Raw genomic sequence first — 11,999 nt, 5'->3', positions numbered from 1 at the left:
AGAATGTGACTCTCCGGATCCAAAATTCGCACTTTGAAAACTTCGCGTAAAGTTTCTCCGACAGTAGCGTTTTTAGGATCAACCGCAGATGTTTACTGTGCTCTTCCTTACTACGAGAGTAGATAAGTATGTCATCAATGAACACAATGATGAACTGATCCATGTAAGGATGACACACCCTATTCATTAAATCCATGAATACCGCGGGCACATTAGTTAATCCGAATGGCATCACTACGAACTCGTAGTGCCCATAACTAGTTCGAAAGGCTATCTTCGGAATATCCTCCTCTAACACTCATAATTGGTGATACCCAGATCTCAAATCAATCTTTGAAAAGTATCTCTCCCCTTGCATTTGGTTGAACAAATCATCTATATGGGTAAGGGGGTAACAACTCTTGATGGTTAGCTTATTCAGTTCTCTGTAATCGATACACATTCTGAACGATCTGTCTTTCTTTTTCACAAACAAGACCGGCGATCCCCAAGGTGAGAAGCTTGGTCTTATAAAACCCTTGTTGAGTAGTTCGCTAAGTTGACCGGATAGTTCTTGCATCTCAGCTGGTGCTAGACGATAGGGTGATTTGGCTACGGGGGTAGCTCCTGGAACTAAGTCGACTCTGAATTCGACTTGATGTTGGGGTGGTAACCCTGGTAGTTCTTCCGGAAAGACGTCAGGGAAGTCACATACTACTAGGAGGTCCTTTGGGTCTTTCATTTCTTGGTTCACATCGACAATATGAGCAAGGAATGCACGATATTCCGTTCGTAGGTACTTCTGGGCTTGCATGCTCGAGATGATATGAAGATTCGTACTGGGTTTGTCGCCGTAGATCAACAAGGTTTCGCTACTCGTTAGATTTAGACAGACTGCTTTCTCGAAACACAAAATATCGGCACGATGGAGACTCAACCAGTTCATGCCCACAATAACGTCGAAACTCTTGATTAACATAGGTACGAGGCCGATTGGAAATGAATAGTTATGTAGCATTACGGTACAACCTATGTAAATGTCGTTAGAACTCTCTGTCTTTCCGTTAGCCATTTCTACGATGAAGGTGTCTTTTAGTGCTTGTGGTGCCTGATTAATTAAGTGTTTAAAGGTTCACAAAGCTCCTATCTGCCCCATTATCAAATAGGATGCATGCATATGAATTATTGAGGAGGAACATACCCGTGACCACCGTGGGGTCTGCCATGGCTTCATTGTGACCAATAGCAAGTAGTCTCCCTGCTCCACCCGCATTCCCAGATTTATGGCAGTTTCTTTTGAAGTGCCCTGTCTCGCCACACCTATAGCAGGCCTGACTTACTCCTGTACTAGAGACCTGGGTGATGGGTCTTGGTGGTGCTTTGCAAAACTGGATAGTATGGCCTTTCCTGTCGCAGTTGGTGCAGTGCATTTCCCAGCAGGGGACGTTGTGATGGAAATTGCACTTGGTGCACTTAGGTAGACTCCCTGCATATTGTTTTGATGGTACAGGGACAACAGGGGTTGTGGCAGCACAGGCAGCCACAACCTGTTGGTTCTTGGAAGAAGTTTGAGTTGTATTGTCCTTCTTTCGGCCCCAACGCTTTCTCTTGTTGTTGAACGCTTTGGTTGGTGCTGAGACAACAGTTGGAGGAGGAGCCCCGTGATTGATAAGCCTCTTGGCCAATTGTTTGGTACTATCAAAGGTCGCAAGGTTCAACACCAGAACATTTCCTTGATACGGGGGTACCAAACCCCAGATGTATCTCTCGATCTTTTTGTTTTCGGTGGGGACCATGTTTGGACATAGGGTCACCAGATCGCTGAATCTGGCTGTATAGGCCACTATGCCAGAACCCTTCATCTTAAGGCTCCACAGTTCCTCTTCGAGTTTTTGAACCTCACCCCTCGGGCAGTACTCTAGATCTTTTAGTGTCTCCCAGCATATCGTTAGCCACTATCAGTGTGATTGACTTGACATGGCCATTCCACCATGTCAGGGCCCTTTTAGAGAAGGTGCAGGTAGCAAATTTTACTTTTCTTCCTTCGGGACAGGAGCAAATATCAAAGATCGACTATGTTCTTTCGAACCACTGAGACATTGCAATGATTCCTCCAATTCTGTTAAAGAACATCGGTTTGCAGTTGATGAAGTCTATATAGGTGCACTCCCGTGTACTCGTTTGGCTTTCACCATGGTTAGAGTTGGTATCAGTTCCAGCTCCACTGGCGCCACCAGAATTTACTTGAGTCATGGTTGCGGTTACAGTCGTGGTCACAACAGCCTGGAACATCACCACATCAAACTGTGGAAGTGGTGGTGGTGGTGGAGTTTGATTTACAGGCATGCCTTTGTTTGGACACTTGCGAGGCGACATCTTTTATCTATAAAAGATAAAATGGCAATAAGACTTCATTTAGGGATATCAAGAGAAATACAGTGTGAGAATAGAATTTAAAAGAGATGATCATATTGCGGAAACTACTTCTGTCATTATAGTTGGTATGGAGTTACATAGAGTTCATAAAATTCGACCTTGGAGTAGGTCTTACATCATACCAACAAAGGGAAAATTTTGACATCATAGTAGTTTTAGTTACAGTACTTGGAAGATAGGAATATTTTACAGGAAAGTGCTACATAGAGCATAGATACGAAGGCTATTCCTTAAACCAAATGAGAGGATGGGTAGAGCATCTGCTACCGACGACGGGTACCCCTCGGGTGAACCCTCAAGCTTGTTAGTTGACACTCCATGTCAAGAAGGTGTCGTTCATAAACCTTCGGGTGAACCCTATAGGGTCACACCTTTATCAAGTTGGCACATTTTGTGTATTTATTATTAATCTGATTATTAATAAATAATATCAATTTTTGTATTTTAATTAGGGAATAATTTTTGTTTTACAAAAATAATTATTATAAAAGAGTATAACTAGTCATTATTTCATATGCATGGTATGAATTAATAATTCATGCACAACATTTTTGATTAGTTGGATTCTTTTGTCTTTTACCTAAAGATAAACTTTATATTTTATAAACTTAGAGTTTATAAAAATTAAAGAATCTTCCTCTTTTCAAGAGGCATGACCAAAACTTTTAAACAAATATGAAGGTTGTTTTTCCAACCTCCATGCTTTGTCTCCCCATGCCTCTAAAGCCTAGAAATACTTTAGAGTATTTTATTATATAACCCATACTTTATATTTAAATAATGTGTAGGCTTTACTTCGCATGGTAATATATAAAAAAGAGTAAGAGGCTTGAAAAAGTTGGTAGTTTTTTGGTCTTATTTCTCCTCTTGAAGCATATGGACCAAGTTACTCTTATCCTTCCCCTCCCCCTCTCTCTCTCTCTCTCTCTCCCTCTCTCTCTCTCTTGAAGTTAGTTTGGTGGTTTAAAGCTTCCTTGAGTTGTCTCCTTTAGTGCTTATTTGAGTTAATCACTTAAAGGCTTAATACACTCAAGAATACAAGAAGAAACTAGCATTCCAAGTACCTTACTCTTGATGGTGGATACTTTAGAGAAGATCATATTCTTTGATCTTTCCATCTTCATCAACACCCCAAAACCAAGTGGGCTCAAAGGCTTCAAATGTTATCATTCAAAAAACTCTTTGGTTGTTTTATTTCATTCTAACGTCTATAAATGGATCCTTGATGGTTTGATTTTGTTATGAACTAAAAATAAATTTGTTGTTTTTAAAGACTTCGGTTGCCGGTTTTTGTGAAAAACAAACTTATATTTTGTATCAAAATCCATCAGTTCTTCAACAATCACACTTGAGTTTCGATGTCAATATAGCAAAATTCATGATTGACACAACATCTAGTTTGCAGCAAATATCGAGCAAGATCTTGTTGCAACTTTTCCCTTCCTTTGGGTCTACTCAGATTAGTCTATGTTCTTGATATGGTTTTCGTTGGAACCTCATTGTTTCAAAGGGAGAAAGAGATGAAAGAGGGTGGAGAAGATGAGAGATCGCGATTTGGTGTTGTTGGAAATCAGATATGTAGGGGTCCGAAGAAGGAGGGTGATAGGGATAACTTGATTTTTGATGAAGACGGTGAAGATCAAATTTGGGTTTGTTCTTGAAATCTAGGCTTAACAACACACGTATGAACTAAAATATAAAAACATATTTGAAATGGAGGTTGAAGATCGAAGATCACAAACATTTGTTGATGAAAATGACTTTGTTTCTCATGGAAACGATTTCATTCGAGTATGATTGCACCATTTTGATAGTTTGTAAGAAAAAAGATGGAGTAAGTTGTAGTTTACATAGAGTTCTAGGACACCAATGTGTGTGTGTGTGTGAGAGTGTGTGTGTGTGTGAGAGAGAGGTTATATGAACCAAGAGTGATTAGTCAAGATCTATATGGCAAATATATAACCGGGTTACCCTTTTATTTTGTCCAAAATGACTAAATCGACCTGACAAAAACCACTAACTTCTCTTAAAAACACGGAAATAACTTTAAGGACTTAATAAGCAAAGTCGTAATACGTAGTCGGACCGCTGTCCCATTTTCCCATAGTAAAATGGGCTTAGGGCTCCAACCATAAACCTACTACAAAATCTGCAATTTCACTGTTCCTGCTTCCAAATACCAAAAGGGTGTTTGAGATTGATTTTTAAGGTTAAAAATCTTTTTAGTAAAATGACTTTTTATTAGTGATTTTTTTCCAAAGATAATTTTAAAATGTGTTTATATTTGCTTTTAGATAAAAAGCAACTTTTCAAGTTAAAAAGTCTCAAAATTCGTGACTTTTAAAAAAAGAATTTTTCTTTTACACAAAAAAAATTATTTAAAAGATTTTTTTTCATTAGTTAAACATTTTTTTTTGGCCTTTTTTTAGAAAGGCAAACGTTGCTTTAAAAATAATCCCTAACACACCAGTTACCCAAAATCTTCTCTCCCGACTCCCGTAATCCGTTAAGCGAACTGCGAAACCCGCCCCACTGACGACACAGCCATTGTGCCACACGTAAATCGCCATTCCCTTTTCTGTTGCCATCGCTACGTTTCCCGCCAATCACAGCCCCACCCTCCGACGGGCACAGCCTTATCCGAAGTCTGAACTCAGCAGCAGGCCAACAACATCGCTTCTCTGTTGACCATCGCTACCTACTTTGTCCACCAGTCACAGTCCCACCGATCGACGACACAGTCACGTCGGAAGTCTGAACTCAGCAGTCAGCAGCAAGAAACGTATGTAATTTCTCTTCTGATTCATAGACTGTAGACATTCGTGATTTCTCTGGTACAGTGGCATTAGACATTACCCAAAAGCCTTAGGTAATTTCATGTTACATTGACATTCGATAATATCTCCCTGTTTCAATTTCCAACTGTTGCTGATAACAACGACGCTCCGGTAAGTCCTCACCTCTGCAATGGTGCCGTTACCACCTCGTTCAATGGCAGGAACTGCGTTGGAATTCTGGCAGCAGCCGGATGGGGAAGGATACCGGCTGTGGATAGGGGCTGGTGTAGTCATTTGGGTATCTATTGGTACCTATTTAAGAAAACCGCTTCCTAGAATAACAAACCTAGGGGGTTTCTTTTCTTGAATTCTAATACTATCTCACTATCTGCATGTTCAATATGGTAATGAATAGGGACTGGTGTAGTCATTTGGGTTAGTGCAATAATTAGGTTTGAAATTGAAAGTCTAAACATTGCTTCTACTTTTAAGATAGATGTAATAAAACTAAGCTCTTTAGGTAGATTTTCGAAGGTAGAAGAAGTATAAGTACAAGGTTTTTGGTTTATGGCACTCTAATTAAGTCTTTTTTAGTTATGTATATCATTATAAAACCCTCTTTATTGGTTATATTTCATTTGAGGAATGAGTTTTTTGCCTATGTTACTATGTATCCATGTCATAGTTGTGCAGATCATGTCAGTTACCTTCACTTCTTTTCTTTTCTTTTTCCCTTTTTATTGTTTGTAGTTGTAAATATACTATGGGTTTGTGAACACCTGTCGAATCTATATGATTACTTGTGGGTTTTTGTTTTTAGGACTTGATGTTTTTCCTCCCCCCAAAGCGAAAAGGTATGTTGTGATCTCAACAAATGTTTCAGAGACATCCCTGAAAATGGGGGTACTTTTGACAAATAATTTGTGAAGTTTCAGCTAAAACAATATAGTCTTGAGTATAAATTACTGGTATGCTATGGATCTTATCATGTATAGCTTTTCCAATTAAAGGTCTAGTCTGCCCTTCATATATGTGGCTTCTCAATCTTAGACTTCTTGAAAATCATAGTCAACTCTTTAGGCTTTGCATAAATAATATTGATTTTTATTGGTGGTGGATACTTATTGAGACATGATATGTATTTATTGTATCCGTATGTCTAGACATTATATAAAGTAGGAGTCCTTATCTTATCAAACACTTACTTTGTGGCTTCTGTCAAGTTCAGTTTTTCTTATTTCTACAATAACAATGGTATGTTTATAAAACAAAAGCCAAGGATAATAATGGCTTCACTTTAAACTTTTATGTTTCAAATGCTTTATGGTAGTACCAAATTGATGTGTTGCTTTTGGATTCATCTATTAACAGTAATCAAAAGTATATCCTTATGAGAAAAGACACAATAACATGACATCTATACATGTTTCTGAAGTTAGCTTAATTATTTTTGCTGATGCTGCTGAAATTAGCCGAGACTTTCTGAATTTTTTATTTTTGTTTATGATGTTTCTGATGTGGTTCTATGTTGTTCACTTGAAACCTTTTTTTTTTTTTTTTTTTTTTTTCCCTGAAAATGCTATGTAGTTTGTTTAAATGGGTGGGAAACAACATTGGTCAAATCAACAGCTAAAATGCTTATTAGAAACATGCATTGAAGAAGTGAACAAAGTTGGTAGAAAAGGTTTAAGCTTGCATAAAGATTCGTGGAATAAATTAAGGAGCGTTCTTAAAGAAAAGTATGGCATGGACTTGACACACAAGCAAATGAAAAATGCATATGATAACCTTAAAGCCAAATACAGAGGATGGGTATATTTGAGAAACAAAACTGGAAATATATACAACCCTCAAACAAACACTTTTACTTTAACCACCGAAGAATGGGAAGAATTTAAGAAGGTATGTTTATATATAAATTTTTAACGTTTATCTATAATGTTGGTATATTAGATTTTAATTTTTTTATTAATCTGGGTTTTAGGGGCATCCAAAGGCTGCATCACTGAAAACACACCCATTGCCTTATCCAGACCTCTGTGTAACCCTATTTGGACCCTCTTCTTTTCATCGTGTCCAAACACTTGATATTGCATACAAACCTAATTATGACCTAGAAGATGATGATGACATTTTCTGTGAGACTAGTGATCCTTCTGCTGATTCACCTCTTTGTGTTGCACCTGATGCAGCTCCTAATACTTCTTCTAAGGTTGATAGGCCTCCCTGTGCTTCTGCTGATTCACCTCTCAGTGTCTCCCTTGATCCAACTCCCGATACTTCTTCTAAAGTTGATAGGCCAAGTAAAAGGGCTAAAACCTCAAATTCTTCTATCAATCTTGATGATTTGGCACTAGATATGGAAAAAGCTCTACGTCATTTGGTGAAAGGCAAGGATGGGCCAACAGTTGAGGAATGTTATGATAGGTTGAAGCTAGTTGAGTTAGACCCTCTTGATCCTTTATTTTTAGCTGCTTTTTATATTTTCGGAGTGTCTATAAATATGAGAGAAGCATGGATGACATTGCCAGCGATTCCTCAGGTTTTAAAAGGATGGATTAAGATGACTGCTACGGGTTTAGGAGTATTTAAGTAGGGATTATGTGCTTAGTTGGAATTTTTTTTTTTTTTTTTTTTTGCTTATGTTGGAAACATTATATGCTTTTTTGTCTATGTTGTAAACATTGTTTTTCTCTTATGCCGGAACCATTGTTTTTTTTTCTTATGTTGTTTAACATTTGTTCCAACAAGTGTTCATGCTTCAACATGTTTATAATGAATTAGGTTAAAAAATTAATGCTCGTAAGTCTTATGTACTTGTATGTTCGTGTTTTTTGGAGTAGAAATTTCAAACGCATGCGAAATGATAGCTCAAAAATGTCTGGACATCAATTCACATTAGAGTTATCGCAAGGTAATGACTCAGTATATTGAACTACTATGCATGTCTCGTGAATCTTTTGTTCGGTTTTGCATACATGTTAGAGTAAAATATTGGTTAAAGGAATCCAAACATGTATCGGTTGAAAAATGATCGCTATATATATTTTCTTATGATGGTTGGTTGCAATCAATGTTATGTAGTCGTTAAGTGTAGATTTCAACACTTAAAACAACCGGTTTATATATTTCTTATGAAGTGTTGGATACAATGTTGATTTTTTCACAAGATATGATAGTACCGATTTCTAATCTAGATCAAAACATTATGGGACATAATAAGAGTCTACAAAGGGTTTCTAAAGGAGTGATTGGTGTACCTGGTGGAACTTTGATGCATGTTATTGTTCTTGTTGGCAAACAACATTTATCTAGAGGAACAAAAAGGTGATTGTTATCAAATGTATTAACAATTTGTGATTTTAACATGTTTTTTACATTTATTGTTGTCAATTGCTGAAGGATAACACATGATTCAAGAATATTATCATAAGCATTAGTAGATCAAGATAAAACATTCTCTTTTCCACCATCAGGCATGCTTATGGTTTTTTAAATATTTGTAAAATTTTTTAACATTAATTATTTGATTATCTTTAGAGGCAAATATTATCTTTGTGTTGCTGTGTAAGCACACATTTAAAAATTTATGGCTCCATATCGTAATGTGATGCATTGGTTTGGAATTTCGTCAAACGTTCATCGAACAATAAAGAAAAATTTAACCATGCACATGCAAAACTTCGAAACTTCATTGAGCATGTTTTTGATGTCTTGAAAGTATGATTCCTTATATTGAAGAAGATGGCTCTATTTTTGTTGATTACACAAAGAAGCATTTTCATTTTATCTTTTGTGTTTAATAATTTTATATGAAAAGAGTGTTTCAACGATGAGTTATTTAGTCAATACAATCAACCCAATGTGTCACTTCGAAGTAATAATGTACACGTTGATGATGATGATAATGATGAGGTTCAAGCACATGGTAGTGCAAGGGATCATGAATATATGGCTCGTTTATGAGATCAAATTGTTTGAACAGTTAATGGAAAATATAGAATGATTGTTTTCAAAAAACTTAGTTATGGTGTTATATGAATTAAATTTTAGTGTTGAAAAACTCTGTTGTGGTGGTTGAATTTTAGTATTGTAACACTAAAATTATTGAAAGTTTTTTTAAGTTTGAAAAATCAGTTTTTTATGAACTCAGTAGACTTTAAAACGAAAGTCTTCATCTTTAAAAAATAAAGACTTTTGTTTGCTGAGTGTAGAAGTTTAGACAACATCTTATAAAATGATTTTAGTTCATGAGTCCATCCTCCATACATGATTCTAATTCCAAAGGTGGAGTTGTGAGTCTTTAATTCTTATAAAATAATTATGAGATTATTTATATCCTTTAATTTACCGTTTACATTTCAGTTACTTGGGGTTTGTGTCACACCCCCAAACCTGAATGGCGGAAACGTTTGGGGGCGGAGGACGTCATGTGTAGTATGAACAACAATGCACAATTGTAATCAAAGTACAACATTCATTACATTCATAAAATATAGTTTTACATCTGTGTTCAAATGATTATATATTTGACACCAAAAAGTATAATTTACAAACATAATAATATAATATTGTGTCTTCCTTAAAACCTTCCGATACCTGAAAAAGGTTTTTTTTTTTTCTCGAGAATCTCGGGGCTTCTAGGCTTGCTTAGGGTTTTAGATACGATACCGACGCTTTGGGGGTTGTAGGCGAGGTTGAGGGAGTGAAAGATATGAAGGTGTGTGAAATTTGGGGTGAAAATAGTCTTGGAACCGAGAGATCTCGCAGGCCTTTTATAGGCCGAAGTTCGAATCCGAAGGGAAGAGTCAGCAGGCGAGGTGGCAGCGAGGAAACGGAGGCACGTGGCTTGGCTCGCAAGGCGCCACCGGGTGCGAGATTCGTCGGATCAGGAGTGGTCGAGACTTCGGTCCAATGACAAGATGACACGGGTCCGAGCTTGGTGGCATCTTCCTGCGAATGGTATTGAATAGCCACTGGACCGCAACTTCGGTCGAATGAGAAGGCGACGCGTGTTGGGCGGTTACTGTTCATGCGAACATTCCCGGTTATCCATTAATTCTCGGTTTTTGAGCCAAAAACTTCCGAAATTCATAACTTTCGCATACGAACTCTGTTTTTGACGTTCATTATATGCACACGTAGGTAAAATTATACTCTACGACTTTCGGTTAGACTTTGTTAACTAATTTTGACTTTATTTTTAATATTATCATTTTTAACAGATTAGGATAGGAAAATCCGTTAAAAATTCATAACTTCTTCGTCCGAAATCCATTTTCGCCTGTCTTTTTACCGTTGTACTACTATTCACGAGACCTTCGATTCTCATTTCGGTTGTGTCGGCTAAAAATCACTCGATCTTTATTTCGAGTTTGTAGCTATCTACTACTATTCTGAAACTTAGAAAAATCATAACTTCTTCATACGAAGTTAGATTTGGGCGTTTTTTTATAGACTTTGTCAGGTTAATGTATTCTACGACTTTCATTTAGATAGTTAATGCGAAAAAATATTTTATTTATAAACTTTATTTTTACACTTACAGTGTTTTGCCAGATTTGTCGTGGATCTTTGATTAGTCATAACTTCTTTGTTATAACTCGATTTTGGGATTTCTGTATCTTTTTGGAATCCTTGTTAAAATATTTATCACTTGGTTCATCCCAAATGAGTTTATTTAATACTTCATTTTTTACCTTAATTTTCATTTCCATAAATTTCTATTTTTATTATTTCAACATAAATTACAATAGTTAACCTAGACTATTACATTATGAATTTATAAGTATCTGGGTAGAGTTTAGACTCCAATAATTATAGAATTTCTCTAGTTATGACATTATCCCCCTGTTAGATGGAATTTCGTCTCGAAATTATTTCTAAAGTGGTACTCATGGATTAGGAAAAAGATGTGGATATTTCTGTTTCAACTGATCTTCCCGTTCCCAAGTGAATTCAGGTCATCACTTAGCATTCCAGTGAACGTTCACTATTGGTATACAACTTTGTTTTGTTCTTTTTATATCCCTATCCAAGACCTCCATTGGTTCTTCTATGAAGTGTAGACTCTCGTTTAATTTAGTTTCATTGAGTGGAATTACAAGAGTCTCATCAGACAGACACTTCTTGAGATTTGAGATGTGAAAAGTGGGATGAATGTTACTGAGTTCCTGCGGTAGTTTGAGTTTATAAGCAACTGGACCAATCCTATCAAGAATCTTGAACAGTCTGATGTACCTTGGACTTAGTTTTCCAATTTTGCCAAAATGTATCATTCCTTTCTAGGGTCAGACCTTTAATACAACACGATCACCAACCTGGAATTTCAAGGGTTTTGTCGCTTATCCGCATAACTCTTCTGCCTATCACGAGAAGCTTTCAACCGTTCCCGAATTTGTACAATCTTTTCTATGGTTTCTCGTATGATCTCGGGACCAGTTAGAGTATTGTTGGTTACTTGATTTTTGGCTAGTTGCATATCGCCTACTTCAGCCCAGCACAGAGGGGATCTACACTTATGGCCACAGAGAGCTTCGAAGGGTGCAACTTTGATACTAGTGTGATAGCTATTATTGTAGGAGAATTCAACTAGTGGTAAATGGGTGTCCCAAGCTTTACCAAAATCTATCACATAGGCTCTTAACATGTCTTCCATTGTTTGTATAGTTCTTTTGCTTTGCCCATCGATCTAAGGATGATATGTTGTACTCATGTCAAGATTGGTTCCCAAGGATTTTTGCAATGATTGCCAAAACCTGGAGGTAAATCTACTATCTCGGTCAGAGATAATAGATATTGGCACAC

The 11,999-nt window shown here is 36.8% G+C and overlaps 1 protein-coding gene across 1 annotated transcript; it reads left to right on the top strand.

Moving 5' to 3' along the window:
* Nucleotides 1-4,876: 4,876 nt before the first annotated feature.
* On the top strand, nt 4,877-7,915 carry LOC145032746 (uncharacterized). Its single transcript, XM_078981656.1, has 3 exons — nt 4,877-5,197; nt 6,780-7,094; nt 7,177-7,915. Exons 2-3 carry the CDS (start codon nt 6,789-6,791, stop codon nt 7,786-7,788), a joined length of 918 nt encoding a protein of 305 aa, XP_078837782.1. The 5' UTR covers nt 4,877-5,197; nt 6,780-6,788; the 3' UTR covers nt 7,789-7,915.
* The last annotated feature ends 4,084 nt before the right edge of the window (nt 7,916-11,999 follow it).

The sequence above is a fragment of the Lactuca saligna genome, chromosome 2, assembly GCF_052625555.1.
Source record: "Lactuca saligna cultivar CGN05327 chromosome 2, ASM5262555v1, whole genome shotgun sequence".
Classification (NCBI taxonomy): domain Eukaryota; kingdom Viridiplantae; phylum Streptophyta; class Magnoliopsida; order Asterales; family Asteraceae; genus Lactuca; species Lactuca saligna.
The sequence above is the reverse complement of the archived record's forward strand: the minus strand, read 5'-3'. Positions and strand labels throughout refer to the sequence as shown.